The sequence below is a fragment of the Leuresthes tenuis genome, unplaced genomic scaffold (genome assembly GCF_036924035.1).
Source record: "Leuresthes tenuis unplaced genomic scaffold, fLeuTen1.0.hap1 SCAF_2, whole genome shotgun sequence".
In the NCBI taxonomy this organism is placed as follows: domain Eukaryota; kingdom Metazoa; phylum Chordata; class Actinopteri; order Atheriniformes; family Atherinopsidae; genus Leuresthes; species Leuresthes tenuis.
In genome coordinates this window covers 1,388,232-1,404,221 of record NW_027325356.1, presented here as the reverse complement: position 1 = coordinate 1,404,221, position 15,990 = coordinate 1,388,232, and the positions used below count along the sequence as shown (strand labels likewise).

Here is a 15,990-nt window from a genome sequence, read left to right as displayed (position 1 = left end):
TAGGGTGTCCAGTTCAGCGCGGTTAGGGTGACCAGTTCAGCGCGGTTAGGGTGTCCAGTTCAGCACGGTTAGGGTGACCAGTTCAGCGCGGTTAGGGTGGCCAGTTTAGCAGGGTTAGGGTGGCCAGTTCAGCACGGTTAGGGTGACCAGTTCAGCGCGGTTAGGGTGGCCAGTTAAGCACGGTTCGGGTGTCCAGTTAAGCAAGGTTAGGGTGGCCAGTTCAGCGCGGTTAGGGTGGCCAGTTCAGCAGGGTTAGGGTGGCCAGTTCAGCAGGGTTAGGGTGGCCAGTTCAGCAGGGTTAGGGTGGCCAGTTCAGCACGGTTAGGGTGACCAGTTCAGCGCGGTTAGGGTGACCAGTTCAGCGCGGTTAGGGTGTCCAGTTCAGCACGGTTAGGGTGACCAGTTCAGCGCGGTTAGGGTGGCCAGTTTAGCAGGGTTAGGGTGGCCAGTTCAGCACGGTTAGGGTGACCAGTTCAGCGCGGTTAGGGTGGCCAGTTAAGCACGGTTCGGGTGTCCAGTTAAGCAAGGTTAGGGTGGCCAGTTCAGCGCGGTTAGGGTGGCCAGTTCAGCAGGGTTAGGGTGGCCAGTTCAGCAGGGTTAGGGTGGCCAGTTTAGCACCGTTAGGGTGTCCAGTTCAGTGCGGTTAGGGTGGCCAGTTTAGCACGGTTAGGGTGGCCAGTTCAGCACCGTTAGGGTGGCCAGTTCAGCAGGGTTCGGGTGGCCAGTTAAGCACGGTTAGGGTGGCCAGTTAAGCACGGTTAGGGTGGCCAGTTCAGCGCGGTTAGGGTGACCAGTTCAGCGCGGTTAGGGTGGCCAGTTCAGCGCGGTTAGGGTGGCCAGTTCAGCACCGTTAGGGTGGCCAGTTCAGCAGGGTTCGGGTGGCCAGTTAAGCACGGTTAGGGTGGCCAGTTCAGCACCGTTAGGGTGGCCAGTTAAGCAGGGTTCGGGTGGCCAGTTAAGCACGGTTAGGGTGGCCAGTTCAGTGCGGTTAGGGTGGCCAGTTCAGCACGGTTAGGGTGGCCAGTTCAGCACCGTTAGGGTGGCCAGTTAAGCACGGTTAGGGTGGCCAGATCAGCACGGTTAGGGTGGTCAGATCAGCACGGTTAGGGTGGCCAGTTCAGCACCGTTAGGGTGGCCAGTTAAGCACGGTTAGGGTGGCCAGTTCAGCAGGGTTCGGGTGGCCAGTTAAGCACGGTTAGGGTGGCCAGTTCAGCACGGTTAGGGTGGCCAGTTCAGCACCGTTAGGGTGGCCAGTTAAGCAGGGTTCGGGTGGCCAGTTAAGCACGGTTAGGGTGGCCAGTTCAGTGCGGTTAGGGTGGCCAGTTCAGCACGGTTAGGGTGGCCAGTTCAGCACCGTTAGGGTGGCCAGTTAAGCACGGTTAGGGTGGCCAGTTCAGCAGGGTTCGGGTGGCCAGTTAAGCACGGTTAGGGTGGCCAGTTCAGCACGGTTAGGGTGGCCAGTTCAGCACCGTTAGGGTGGCCAGTTAAGCAGGGTTCGGGTGGCCAGTTAAGCACGGTTAGGGTGGCCAGTTCAGTGCGGTTAGGGTGGCCAGTTCAGCGCGGTTAGGGTGGCCAGTTCAGCACGGTTAGGGTGGCCAGATCAGCACGGTTAGGGTGGTCAGATCAGCACGGTTAGGGTGGCCAGTTAAGCAGGGTTCGGGTGGCCAGTTAAGCACGGTTAGGGTGGCCAGTTCAGCACCGTTAGGGTGGCCAGTTCAGCACGGTTAGGGTGGCCAGATCAGCACGGTTAGGGTGGTCAGATCAGCACGGTTAGGGTGGCCAGTTAAGCAGGGTTCGGGTGGCCAGTTAAGCACGGTTAGGGTGGCCAGTTCAGTGCGGTTAGGGTGGCCAGTTAAGCAGGGTTCGGGTGGCCAGTTAAGCACGGTTAGGGTGGCCAGTTCAGCGCAGTTAGGGTGGCCAGTTCAGCACGGTTAGGGTGGCCAGTTCAGCACGGTTAGGGTGGCCAGTTCAGCAGGGTTAGGGTGGCCAGTTCAGCACGGTTAGGGTGGCCAGTTCAGCGCAGTTAGGGTGGCCAGTTCAGCACGGTTAGGGTGGCCAGTTCAGCACGGTTAGGGTGGCCAGTTAAGCAGGGTTCGGGTGGCCAGTTAAGCACGGTTAGGGTGGCCAGTTCAGCACCGTTAGGGTGGCCAGTTCAGCACGGTTAGGGTGGCCAGATCAGCACGGTTAGGGTGGTCAGATCAGCACGGTTAGGGTGGCCAGTTAAGCAGGGTTCGGGTGGCCAGTTAAGCACGGTTAGGGTGGCCAGTTCAGTGCGGTTAGGGTGGCCAGTTAAGCAGGGTTCGGGTGGCCAGTTAAGCACGGTTAGGGTGGCCAGTTCAGCGCAGTTAGGGTGGCCAGTTCAGCACGGTTAGGGTGGCCAGTTCAGCACGGTTAGGGTGGCCAGTTAAGCAGGGTTCGGGTGGCCAGTTAAGCACGGTTAGGGTGGCCAGTTCAGCGCAGTTAGGGTGGCCAGTTCAGCACGGTTAGGGTGGCCAGTTCAGCACGGTTAGGGTGGCCAGTTAAGCAGGGTTCGGGTGGCCAGTTAAGCACGGTTAGGGTGGCCAGTTCAGCGCAGTTAGGGTGGCCAGTTCAGCACGGTTAGGGTGGCCAGTTAAGCAGGGTTCGGGTGGCCAGTTAAGCACGGTTAGGGTGGCCAGTTCAGCGCAGTTAGGGTGGCCAGTTCAGCACGGTTAGGGTGGCCAGTTAAGCAGGGTTCGGGTGGCCAGTTAAGCACGGTTAGGGTGGCCAGTTCAGCAGGGTTAGGGTGGCCAGTTAAGCACGGTTAGGGTGGCCAGTTAAGCACGGTTAGGGTGGCCAGTTCAGCACGGTTAGGGTGGCCAGATCAGCACGGTTAGGGTGGCCAGTTCAGTGCGGTTAGGGTGACCAGTTCAGCACGGTTAGGGTGGCCAGTTAAGCGCAGAAGAAATATCATAAAGAAACTCGTTGCCCACCTGATGGCTGCCTGTATATCGATTATATTTATTATATATAATATTTATTATATTATATATATTTATTATATTTGTATTTTTTTGTTCATTGTGAACTTTCTGGAAGATGAACTGAAGTTTTGAGGCGTTGGGAGCAGAGTGATTTCACTGCTCTGCTGTCCTGAACAGTTTCTGTTTTTTCACTTTTTTCTCTCAGAGATGTTATCAGAAAACGTGACAATTTCATATCTCAGGCTGCTGATCACACTTTGATGAGTGGAGGAGATGGACTGCAGAGATAACAGGAATCCCCCTGCTGTTTCATCGGCTGGTTATCAGATCACAGATCGGATCTGAGGGTCACACTCCATCTTAAATAAAGCTGATCTGAGCAGTCAGAGACAGAACCTGGACCGGCCCACAGAGACAACATGAAGCTGCTGAGACGCTGCCTCTACACTCTGCTGGTGAGCATCAACGTCAGCCTCTGATCTGAGGCAATATTCTGTCTTTAGACGTTCAAAGAAATCAGCCGACAGGGAAAAATGATGATTATTAGCAGGTGATGAGGTTGGAAAGGAGAGAATCTGATGAATAACTTCTGAAGAGAAGGATCAAAACGAAGGTAAAAAAATTCTCTGCTCAGTTTGACCTCAAAATGGGACAAATTTACCCAAAAAGCACATTTTATTCAGTCTGATGAGTCTGAATTTGTGTCACGATTGAAAAAACAACTCAAATAATCAATGATTCGATAAAATCAACTAAATGTTAAAACTAATCAGACTAAACATACGTTCGTGGAGATTTTTTATTATTTACTAATAATTGGGTAAAAATTGACGAGTTCTTTGAATAAAACCCTCTCAGATGAGCTTTAGTTTTAATTTAAGTAAATATAAATTGAACCTTTTGGCTTTCAGCACTTATTATAAACTATAACCCTTTAAAATGTGCTGGAAGATTCCTTCTAAATAACAGTTTGATTTTAAGACATTCTAATAAAAGTTTTGAGGAAACGTTTTGTGGAGTTTTGAGAAGAAAAGAACGTGTTGATGAGATGAAAAGTGATCGTTAAAGCTGCAGAAAAGCTGCAGCTCGTTTCTGTTCCAGCAGAAATAGGATGTTTGACTATGTTCACGATGTGATATTGATCAAAACATGAAGACATCTGCACACATTGTTCTATGAAACCTGATGAGTGTCCTGATTACACAAAGATTTTATCTCCTTTTTATCACTTACTGCTGCTTAAAGAGCTGCTGAGATATGAATCAAACTGAAGTGACAGGTTTATTTTTTCCTTGTTTCGGACAGTAAAACTGTTCATAAGTCAGGCTGTGACAGATGAGGCTGCGGTTCTAAAATCAGGATTTTATCAGACTGGTTAGATCAGGTTGATGTGACAAACCGACCTTCATTTGATTAGAGATGGAAATAAATCAAAGAGAGCAGATGAACTAAGCAGATTGTCTGAGAAACTCTGCTCAAAGGTTGAGGCTCAGCTCTCACTTATTACCTCTCCTCAGGTATGTTGCAGTGCATTGTGGGCCGCCTCCTCCTCTGAGGAACAAGCTCCGCCTCCTGCATGTTCCTCCACACTGGAGTTCTCCTCCAAGGTCTGGAGCTCCAGTGAAAAAAATGGGAACATAAACCAAAGGTCCCTGTCTCCATGGAGCTGGAGGTCAGTGGGATGAAGGGATGGATGAGAGGATGGATGAAGGGATGAAAGGACGGATGAAGGGATGAAAGGACGGATGAAAGGATGGATGAAGGGATGGATGAAGGGATGAAAGGACGGATGAAGGGATGGATGAAGGGATGAAAGGACGGATGAAGGGATGGATGAAGGGATGAAAGGACAGATGAAGGGATGGATGAAGGGATGAAAGGACGGATGAAGGGATGAAAGGACAGATGAAGGGATGGATGAAGGGATGAAAGGACAGATGAAGGGATGAAAGGACGGATGAAGGGATGGATGAAGGGATGAAAGGACGGATGAAGGGATGGATGAAGGGATGAAAGGACAGATGAAAGGACAGATGAAGGGATGAAAGGATGAAGGGATGAAGGGATGAAGGGATGAAAGGACGGATGAAGGGATGGATGAAGGGATGAAAGGACGGATGAAAGGACGGATGAAGGGATGGATGAAGGGATGAAGGGATGAGTAGAAGAAAGAGTGGATGACACACTGGACCTCTGGTTCTCGCCCTCTGATGAAATCTGTTTGTTCAGATCGACCTCGGTGAAGAACCGGATCCCCACCACTGTCTGGGAGGCTGAGTGCAGCAGCATGTTCTGTTCCGGCCCGGGACAGACGGACAACCTGAACTCAGTCCCCATCTACCAGAACATCCTGATTCTGACCCGAAAGGATGACGGCCGCTGCTACGTGGCCTCATACCGCTCCGTGGCTGTCGGCTGTACCTGCATCAGGGCCAAGGCCAGCCAGAACTAAACCTGGACCTGGACCCGGACCTGGACCCGGACCCGGACCTGGACCAGGACCAGGACCAGGACCTGGACCAGGACCAGGACCAGGACCCGGACCTGGACCTGGACCTGGACCCGGACCTGGACCTGGACCTGGACCTGGACCAGGACCAGGACCAGGACCAGGACCAGGACCCGGATATAAAATCTGAACTGAAGAAGTAAATTTCAGATAGAAGGAGCTGATTGTGTGTCTTTTGTCATTTTAAACCTTTCCCAAGGTGTCAGACTGGTTTGAAAATTATTCTCTCTGTTCTTGATGTTTAAACTTTCCCGGATGACCTCTGACCCCTCAGCTCAGATACAACACTTCATTTTGTACGACGTTAGAAAGACTAATGATCGTTGTTACAACCTCAAATCTGAAAACACTGACGCAGTCGAACAAAAATAAAAGCGATAATTCTTGCTTTGACTTTCATTTCCTGTCGGTCTGAACTCAACATGTTTCCTGTTCAGCTTCATTTAATCTGGTAACAAACATCATTTCTACACCTCAGACCTGCAGCATCCCATAAAGTCAGTGAACCTTTTCCCACTTTGTTTCCTTCTGCCAACACTTAAAGCCGCTCTGACTCTGAGGAAACCAGGTGATGCAGAGTTCCAGCTGTTATTTTGTCCCATTCCTCCTTAAACAGGTCTTAAGGTGTGCAGCAGTGCGGGGGGGTGGTTGTTTCTCTGCTGGGGACAGGTCAGGACTGCAGGCAGCCAGTCCAGCACCCGTACCTCTTCTTCCTCAGCCAGGCCTTTGGAATGTGGCAGAATGTGGTTTTCCATGGTCTGCTTGAACAATGCTGGGACGTCCCAGGAAAAGATGTGGCCTTGAAGGCAGCATCTGTTGCTGTAAAATCTCAGTGAACTTTTCTGCATTAATGCTGCCGTCACAGAAGTGGAAATGAGCTTTGCCATCCGACTGTTTATGTTTCTGTATTTATCAGACGCTTTTATCCAAAGCGACTTACAAATGAAGATATAACAGCTTTATAAAAAGCTAACAATAAGCTAACAATAAGCTCCATAGAAGGAACCCAGGAGTCCGACTCTGTCAGAGGGGACAGAGTAGAGATAGGGTGCAGGCATAGAAGGAAGTGCAGAAAGATAAAGTGCAGAGATAGAGGGGGGAGGGAAGTACAAGGTAAGTGCTGGGATAGGAGATGCTCTCTGAAGAGCTGGGTTTTCAGGAGCTTCTTGAAGATAGACAGGGACGCCCCTGTTCTGGTAGCGCTCGGTAGGTCATTCCACCATCGTGGGACGACACATGAACAGAGTTTGGATTGTCTTAGGCGTGGTGTAGGAGCTGCTAGACGACAATCCTGGGACCAACGGAGGGACCCAGTTGGGACAGAAGCCTTTGCAAGAGCATTCAAGTAGATGGAGCCGTTCCATTAAGCTCTTTGTAGCTAACATCAGGGACTGACGGATTAAGCGGGTATAAATGGATGGAGGTTTTTATAGGCATTTTCTATCTGCTTTGTGTAGCAGTGTAGCTTTGTGTGTGGAGTTGTGGCTCCAGCAAGCTGCATATTTCCAGCAGCGCAGTCCTTGGCGATCTAAATCGTGATGTGAGCCGTCTCCGCAAGGATATCGAATCGGTCTCGGAACGCACGCTCTCCTCCAAGAGCCTGAGGCTCGAAGGCATCAAAAGTATCAGGTCAGCCGCTGGTTACACCTCCCACTGACCCTGTTATATCCAGAGTCAAATCAGCCTTCAATTAGTGCTTAATTTAAGCCAAACAGAATAATGACAGCATAATTATGGGGTATAATGTATATATTTATTTCTGATATCTTCAAAGTAATTAAAAAAACAATCCATTAGTCATTAGTTTAGATTATTACGACAGGTCTGCATCACTCATAAATTCTATTTTACCTGAAAGAAAACTCAAAACACGAAAAGATTGGTGAATAATCTCTGAAATCACCCATATGTACGACTGAAGAACAAATCTGTTCGTTTGAGTGGTTGTTGCATTGTTTTAAACACAAACTGGAGCTCCTCTGAACATCTTTGCTCCTCAGAGACTGTGATGGAGGCTGCTTCAGGACCAGATCCTGGTCGGTCACCTGGTTGAAGGAACTCTTTGCCTTATTTGATTTGGCTCACAGATTTAACTTTAGATTCTTATATAATGTGGCATTTAGACAGCACTGTGCAGCAGTGTTTCCTGTCTAATTTGCTCTGTGCTGACTGTGCACATCTCATCCTGTTATGATCCTCGGAGCTGGGGGGAGATTCATTCAGAAATATTCTGATAACCGGACCTGTGAGGACGGCCCAGCAGGACCCAGTGGTGTTATGCCTCATAAATGTGATGAGAAACGACCTCTGCGACTTCATTTCTACTGTCTTATTGTTGGTCTCCAGCCTGGCTGTGCAGGAGCTTCCACATTCACCACCGAGAGAAAACGAGCTGAATAATGTGTTTCTGTGACTCCAACAGTCTCATGACGTCTGAAATCCTCTCCAGAGGAACTCATTCAGACTCAAATCATCTTGAATTAGATGGAAACAAGAACACATTGTGGCTGATTCACGTGAATCCTCCTCAGGGGAGAGATGTCCGTCCTGCCGTCTGATTCAGGTCAGTTTGTTTCTCTGCTCGTCTCTGACCTTCCTTCGGTGTTTTCCTGTTTCATGGAAGCTGGTAACGTTCGAACTGTGAGATAATCCAGTCTGGAGCATGTTGAACTCGTCTGATTGGAGCATGGCGTCAGTTTTAAAGCTTCCTCCAGCAGCAGCAACTGTCCGGCTCCATGCTGGTTTTCTCTCTTCTGGTTTAGTTATTTCTCAGCTCCAGTTTAGTCTCTGTTCTCTGCTCCTGTTTCAGTTTTATTCCTTGTATTCTGTTTTAGTTTTTAGTCCTCGGCGTTAGATTCTGTTGGAGTCCTGTTTCTGGTCTTTAACCCTGGATGTCCTCAGGTTTCTTGGTCTCTTCCATACCTGTTAATCACCTTTAGTTTTTCTTCTTTAATTTGTTCTTGTTCTTTCTTTAGTGTTGCTTCACCTGCTTTATGACAGTAACCATCAATGTTTCTGTGTCTGAGGATGAATCGTTCCTCATTCAAACATTACAGATGGATGGAGACAATCCTCCAAGTTGGGCAAAACTCCACAGAAGCTGCTTAAATCTGCGTTTATCCTGCAGCTGCTGCGGCTCCTGGAGTCGATTGATAAAACTTAACCCAACTTCATTTACTTCGAGAACAAAGTTTTAAGTGAATAAAACTTTTTAAAAAGGAGACAAAGTATAATATATTTAACAAAAGCAGTTAAATAAACAGGAGAAAGAAAGAAAATCTGTTAAAACATGAAGTCCACAGAGAGATCAGAAAGATTTTAAGCTTAGTTTTAAAAGCAGAGATTTAATAAGGTGATTTTCTACATTTTTTCTCATTGATTCATTTCTTTTCCACATTTTATTCAGCGTGAGATTTCAGGAGCTTCTCAGTGATGATACTGAAGGAGGAAGGTCTGACATGCAGGTGAAGCTCCTCGTTTCACATCTTTATCGTGTTCAGTGTCCGATTCAAACTTATTTATAGTAAAGGAGGCAGGAACTGTGAGCAGAGAGTTTAACAAAACTAAACCTGGCGCCATGAAAGATGCTCCAACAGGAACAAGGAGGACCTGAACAAGAAAACCAGGAGCTATGCTGATTATCCGCTGAAAACTGGTGTGAAACTGGAGCAGAAAGATGAAGAAGAAATGGTTTTAACTTCACCAGGAAGTGAGGAGAAGACACAAAACATGTGAATCTAAAGAAGGAAAGTTCAGAATCTGACAGCTCCAACATTAACAGTAAAAACATTAAGAGTAAAAACATTAAGAGTAAAAACATTAACAGTAAAAACATTAAGAGTCCTGGACGAATCCAACATTTTATCATCAGATATGTGGTGAAAACCGTTCAAATGACTCTTTAATCAGCTGCAGTGAGCTCCTGGTGTCACACGTTCGTCCCCCAGCAGGGGGCGCTGCTGCAGAGCACTGACCTGTTTTAATGTTTAATGCTTTTTAAGCGAGCCGATCAGGGACTTTTTGATTCATGAGACAGAATATTTCAGAGAGTTTTTGCACAGTCTGAGTTTTTCAGCTTTATTCTTAAACATGTTGATTTTTTTCATGGTAGAAATCAGGTTCATTTCAGTACTACATTTCCCATGAGCCTCAGCTGCTGTTGCTCTTGAGGAGAACACAGGGATGTGAGTGATGTGTCTGAAGCTCCGCCTCCTCCCCACAGGTAAGTCCATCTCACCTGTGAAACGCAGCAGCTGTGGACCGCCTCCCATCATGCCGCAGGTGTCCTTCGCCACACCTTCCCCGTGCCTCACCCTGCTCTCCCTTCTGGACCGCCTCCTCCCCTCCCTCCCTCCCACCGTGCAGGATGTGGACGTCCCCCCTCTGTTTCGGGAGCGCTTCATCCTGGCCGGGTACCGGCCCACGGGGCAGCCGTGGCGCTCTTACGCCCTCAGCCTCTTCCAGATGCACAACGACACCCTGAACGTGTGGAGCCCCCTGCTGGCTGCCGTCTGCATGGCGCTGAGGTTCATGATGTTCGCCATCCTGCGAGGAGGGGTAAGACGCTCCTACAGGCCTGATGATCTCCTGCTGCTGACCTCCCCGTTTGACCTCCTGCTGTCTCACCTTCTTTCCTCCTCAGGGGGTTCTGGGCTTCCGGCTGCAGGGTCCAGAGGGTCAGGGGATCTCTGTGGATGTTTCATCGTTGCCTCTGGTGCTCTACATGTTCTCTGCTGTTACGCACCTCAGCTGCAGGTGAGGCCTTGGTCAGTTAACCAGAATCTGTCCTCTGACCCACATATAAAACAGGTTTCTGCCTTCTTTCACCTTCGTAATATCATTAAAATCAGGACCATCCTGTCTCAGGGTGATGCAGAGAAACTGCTCCATGCATCTGTTCCTTCAGGACTGAACTACTGTAATTCTTTATTATTGTTCTGTCCCACAGATTCTCTGAAAAGCCTCCAGCTGATCCAAAACCCTGCAGCCAGAGTTCTGATGAGATCTAACAGCAGAGATCATGTTTCTCCAGTTTTAGCTTCTCTTCATTGGCTCCCTGTTAGATTCAGAATAGAATTTAAGATTCTTCTCCTCACATATAAAGCTCTTAATGACCGAGCTCCATCACATCTTAAAGATCTCACAGTTGGATATTTCCCCAACAGAGCACTTTGCTCTCAGGCTGCAGGTTTCCTTGTGGTTCTCAGAGTTTCTAAAAGCAGAATGGGAGGCAGAGCCTTCAGTTATCAGGCCCCTAAAAGCAGAATGGGAGGCAGAGCCTTCAGTTATCAGGCCCCTAAAAGCAGAATGGGAGGCAGAGCCTTCAGTTATCAGGCCCCTAAAAGCAGAATGGGAGGCAGAGCCTTCAGTTATCAGGCCCCTAAAAGCAGAATGGGAGGCAGAGCCTTCAGTTATCAGGCCCCTAAAAGCAGAATGGGAGGCAGAGCCTTCAGTTATCAGGCCCCTAAAAGCAGAACGGGAGGCAGAGCCTTCAGTTATCAGGCCCCTAAAAGCAGAATGGGAGGCAGAGCCTTCAGTTATCAGGCCCCTAAAAGCAGAATGGGAGGCAGAGCCTTCAGTTATCAGGCCCCTAAAAGCAGAATGGGAGGCAGAGCCTTCAGTTATCAGGCCCCTAAAAGCAGAATGGGAGGCAGAGCCTTCAGTTATCAGGCCCCTAAAAGCAGAATGGGAGGCAGAGCCTTCAGTTATCAGGCCCCTAAAAGCAGAATGGGAGGCAGAGCCTTCAGTTATCAGGCCCCTAAAAGCAGAACGGGAGGCAGAGCCTTCAGTTATCAGGCCCCTAAAAGCAGAATGGGAGGCAGAGCCTTCAGTTATCAGGCCCCTAAAAGCAGAATGGGAGGCAGAGCCTTCAGTTATCAGGCCCCTAAAAGCAGAATGGGAGGCAGAGCCTTCAGTTATCAGGCCCCTAAAAGCAGAATGGGAGGCAGAGCCTTCAGTTATCAGGCCCCTCTCTGTGGAACCAGCTGCCAGTTTGGCTTCAGGAAGCAGACACCCTCTCTACCTTTAAGATCAGGCTGAAACTTTCCTTTCTGATAAAGCTTATAGTTAGGGATGGCTCAGGTGAGCCTGAAACATCCCATAGTTCTGCTGCTATAGGCCCAGCCTGCTGGGGGAGCTCCCATGATGCACCTCTCCTCCCGTGGATTGTAATTGGCTTGAATTGGATTGTGATGACATTTATATTTATGGATTTATAAATAAAACAGGATTGAATTCAGACCTTCAGGAACTCAGTTTTCTGTCCATCAGTTTAGTAAAGTGTTGTTATAAATTGTTGTTATTTCCTTTGAGAGGAAACTTTTTAATTGGCTCTGAATGAACTGGACTAAACTGGAATTTGATGAATTGAATTCGATTGAATTGAATTCGATTGGAATTATAATTGTATTACAATGAATTGGCTTGAATTGGAACATTTGAAACTGTGTCTTTGAAGTTCCTTGAAATTACATTTTTTGTGATTTTGCGCTTTATAAATAAAACTGAATTGAATTGAAGTGAAACTCATGATTTAGAAATGGTATAAATCATTTAAACGCCTCCTTTTGTTGAAGGAACATCTTTAAACCCAAGAGATCAATGAAAGTGAAAAGTATTGATCAGCAGTGACCTGAGGAATGTATCTGAAAACCAGCTGTGACTCACCTGGATGAGCTAACTCTGTTTCATGCTGCAGGGCTGCAGCTCACCTGCTCCACGCCCACTCAGAGCAGGCGCATCGTTCGCTCTTCCTCCTGGACTTTGTGGGCGTGGCCACCTACCAGTACGGCTGCGCTCTGGCTCTGAGTCTGTACAGCGCCGCCGGCGGCTGGACACAAAGCATGCTGGGAAAGGTCTGTTCCCGGATCTCAGATCGGTGTGACGTGGCTGAATCATGTGATGCAGGACAGTTCGATACAGTTCAGTTTTATTTATAAACTATATCAGCTCACTTCAACATACAGTCCAGTTCAATCCATTTATTATACAATTCATTGTAATATAATCTTACATTTTATAGATTGTTCTGGATACACGGTTGGATTTTGGTTGAGTTGCTGAATCATTAAACTTACTGATGGTTGAACAACTGGATGTTTAAATTAGTTTAAAGATAAAGTTGCTTTTTGTTTTATTGAGAATGAATCTGAACGGATTCTGTTCTGATAAACTGGGAGTTTTCTTTGTGTCTCTGCCTTTCAGCTGGATGTTTAAATTAGTTAAAGTTGCTGTATTGTTAAATCAGTTTGTGGAGCACAATGTTTCATTTAATTTATACGATTTTATTGCATTTATACTTTTTGTTTTATTGAGAATGAATCTGAACGGATTCTGTTCTGATAAACAGGGAGTTTTCTGATAAACTGGATGTTTGAGTGATGAATGAATGATGAAACCTCCTGTGATTGGTCAGATGAGCAGCTCTGTTCCATCCACCCTCACTGAATAAATCCTGATGAGGTCTGTGGTTTCAGATCTTCCTCCCTGCCTCCGCCCTCCTGCTCTGGTTCTCCTGCGCTGTCTGCTGTTACACCAAGCTTCACCTCCGTCGGCCGCACAGGAAGCTCTGCCAACTTGCCTCGATGGGCGCCGCCTCCTGGCTGGTCCTCAGTCCTGTTGCCCACCGCCTCGCCGCCCACAGCTGGAGAGGAAGCCCTGCACTGCTGCACCTTCTGCAGGTAGAGCCTCTGTTAACTAACACCTCTTCCACGACTCATCAAACTACTGATTTGTTCTGTTTCATTACTGATTATAGTCTGGAAAGATAGTTTAATAACGTATAAGAAAGCCCTTCGTAAAGCTAAAAGTACTCATTATTCATCATTGATAGAAGAGAATAAGAATAATCCCAGGTTTCTCTTCAGCGCTGTAGCCAGAATAATCCCAGGTTTCTCTTCAGCGCTGTAGCCAGAATAATCCCAGGTTTCTCTTCAGCGCTGTAGCCAGAATAATCCCAGGTTTCTCTTCAGCGCTGTAGCCAGAATAATCCCAGGTTTCTCTTCAGCGCTGTAGCCAGAATAATCCCAGGTTTCTCTTCAGCACTGTAGCCAGGCTGACAAAGAGTCCGAGCTCTGTTGAGCCATGAATTCCTTTAACTCTCAGCAGTGATGATTTCATGAGATTCTTTACCAATAAAACTGTTTCTATCAGAGAGAAGATTAATGGAATCCTTCCCACTATTATCACTGATGTATCATCAAGTAGAGCAGCTTTAGAAGTATCTTTAGAACCTGATTTGTATTTAGACAGCTTCTGCCCAGTTGATCTCTCTGAGCTAACAACAGCAATAGTCTCTTCTAAACCATCAACTTGTATTTTAGACCCAATCCCAACCAGTTCAAGGAGGTTTTCCCCTTAATCAATCCATCCATTCTCTATACCCGCTTAATTCCGTCGGTCTGGTCGTGGGGGGGTGGAGCCTACTCCAGCGGTCATCGGGCGAGAGGCGGGGTTCACCTGGACAGGTCACATGGCCACACAGAGACAAACAACCACACTCACCCCTAAGGACAGTTTCAGAAACACCAGTTAACCTTTTTGGGTGGTGGGAGGAAGCCAGAGAGAACCCACGCATACAGGGGAGAACATGCAGATTCCCCTTAATCAATGCTTCCATTTTGGATTTGATCAATCGGTCTTTGTTGACAGGATATGTACCTCAGACTTTTAAGGTTGCTGTAATTAAACCTTAAATTAAAAAAGTACTCTTGATCCAGGAGTGTTCGCTAATTAGTCGCCTCGTGCACGCTCAGGACGACACTTTTTTAATTGGCTCTGTATGAATTGTACTAATTAAATTAATTGTATAACAATGAGCCTCACAGCGAGAGGGTTCCGGGTTCGATCCCCGGCTGGAGCCTGTCTGTGTGGATCTGCATGTTCTCCCCGTGTCTGTGTGGGTTCTCTCCGGCTTCTTCCCACCACCCAAAAACATGCTGTTAGGTTAACTGGTGACTCTAAATTGTCTTTAGGAGTGAGTGTGTGTGGTTGTGTGTTTCGTTTGTCTCTGTGTGGCCTGTGATGGACCGGCGACCTGTCCAGGTGAACCCCGCCTCTCGCCCGATGACTGCTGGGATAGGCTCCACCCGACGGATTAAGCAGGTATAGAAGATGGATGGATAGATGGTATTACAATGAATTGGGTTGAATTGGGCTGTTTCTTTGAAGTGTGATTTGGTGCTTCATGAATAAAACTGAATTGAATTGACTGAACAACAGAAGATAATCATTGTTCTTCTTCTTTTCTCTTTTGGAGAAATTTGAAACCAGGTTGTTTTGGTCATTTGTCCACCAGGTGGTGCTGTTTCTGCTGTCAGCGTTCTTCTTCTCTTGCCCTGCGCCCGAGTGCTTCTCCCCTGGTCGTTTCGACATCATCGGTCACGGTCACCAGCTCTCCCACTTCCTGCTGTCACTGTGCACGTTGGCCCAGCAGGAGGCGCTGTTCCAGGACTTCCTTTGGAGGCGGCCGGCGCTGGTCAGGGACTTTGGAGAGGAGCGCCTCCTGCTGGCTTGCGCCTCCTTCCCCTGTGTGATCCTGACTTGTGGGATGATGGCGGTCGCCGTGAGCAGGGGGGCTCGGGCCCAGAATGAATCGGAACCAGAATGAATCAGGGCCCAGAATGAATCGGGCCCAGAATGAATCGGGCCCAATGAAAGAGCAAAGCCAGAAGAAGAGGAGAGGGTGCGACTGGCTGAGCTCAAACTGAGGGATTTATGTTGTGTCCAATCCTGGGTGTGCACGAGCGTGGACTGTGGAGGGGAAAAGGTTCTGAACCAGCTGTTAAGCCCAGTTTATGCTTCTGGACCCCCACGCTGCAGCCTAATTAGCATAATTGGTCGGATAGTTGTGTGGTAAACTATATTTGGCTTTAGGACAACTTAACTATTAATTACACCGTCTCTCTGTCTCTGTGTGTTTAGCTGTTTTATTGATTATATATTCACATTGAAATCAGGGCGTTGATTTGAGCCCCACCTGAGTTGAACCAGAAAAAATCCTCTGACTTCAGACAGCAACAAACCACAGGGAACAAAAGTCAAACCTGAACAAGAAGCTGATGAGAGCGCTTTGGTTGTCCCGGTGGATGGGAGCTACAGATACAGACAGGTAGGTACAGGTGCAGCAGCAGCAGGGGGCTGCGCCGGGGCTCCGTGCAAAGAGGCTGCAGGCCCGGGTTCGAATCCCGCATCGGACGGCGCGTTATCGTATTGCAGTTTATTCTTTGCCCTTTAGTCTGTTCATCGTTACTGATCTGCTTTTTGCGTCTTCCTTTCGGTTTGGTCTCTGGGTTTTGCTCCGGTTCCTTTTACTCTTCATTCTGTTTGGTTTCAGTCTTTGGTTTGGGACACCAGACATCCTCAGCTGTCTTGCCTTTGGTCTCTTTTCCTCTCGGTTTCCTGTCCAGTTGCTTCTTTGTGTTTGTTTTGGTTCATTTTGAGTTTTTGGGTTCCCTGCTTTCTCCAACAGCTCCTCTGGTTTGTTAAATAAATCCATGTGAGGTTTAGAGTTAGTTTGCCTCCAGCCTGGCAGCATTTAGG

At 48.0% G+C, this 15,990-nt stretch overlaps 2 protein-coding genes across 2 annotated transcripts; both read left to right on the top strand.

Annotated features, from left to right (window-relative positions):
* The first annotated feature begins 3,361 nt into the window (after positions 1-3,361).
* il17a/f2 (interleukin 17a/f2) lies at positions 3,362-5,394 on the top strand. The gene is made up of 3 exons (XM_072381142.1): positions 3,362-3,397; positions 4,424-4,614; positions 5,172-5,394. The coding sequence occupies exons 1-3, from the start codon at positions 3,362-3,364 to the stop codon at positions 5,392-5,394; spliced, it is 450 nt and encodes a 149-aa protein (XP_072237243.1).
* A 312-nt stretch (positions 5,395-5,706) lies between these two features.
* On the top strand, positions 5,707-15,058 carry LOC140302307 (membrane progestin receptor beta-like). The gene is made up of 8 exons (XM_072381141.1): positions 5,707-5,747; positions 6,943-7,080; positions 9,036-9,160; positions 9,674-10,008; positions 10,118-10,206; positions 12,149-12,305; positions 12,927-13,130; positions 14,747-15,058. Exons 1-8 carry the CDS (start codon positions 5,707-5,709, stop codon positions 15,056-15,058), a joined length of 1,401 nt encoding a protein of 466 aa, XP_072237242.1.
* Positions 15,059-15,990: the final 932 nt, after the last annotated feature.

What these genes read in the sequence shown, in the direction of transcription:
- il17a/f2 (XM_072381142.1), top strand. Translation starts at nt 3,362, where the DNA reads ATGAAGCTGCTGAGACGCTGCCTCTACACTCTGCTG. An exon ending in GCTGCCTCTACACTCTGCTG is followed by an intron (nt 3,398 to 4,423) that starts GTGAGCATCAAC and finishes CTCTGCTCAAAG; the next exon opens with GTTGAGGCTCAGCTCTCACT. An exon ending in CTGTCTCCATGGAGCTGGAG is followed by an intron (nt 4,615 to 5,171) that starts GTCAGTGGGATG and finishes CTGTTTGTTCAG; the next exon opens with ATCGACCTCGGTGAAGAACC.
- LOC140302307 (XM_072381141.1), top strand. Translation starts at nt 5,707, where the DNA reads ATGACCTCTGACCCCTCAGCTCAGATACAACACTTCATTTT. An exon ending in CAGATACAACACTTCATTTT is followed by an intron (nt 5,748 to 6,942) that starts GTACGACGTTAG and finishes TTGTGGCTCCAG; the next exon opens with CAAGCTGCATATTTCCAGCA. An exon ending in GAAGGCATCAAAAGTATCAG is followed by an intron (nt 7,081 to 9,035) that starts GTCAGCCGCTGG and finishes GCGCCATGAAAG; the next exon opens with ATGCTCCAACAGGAACAAGG.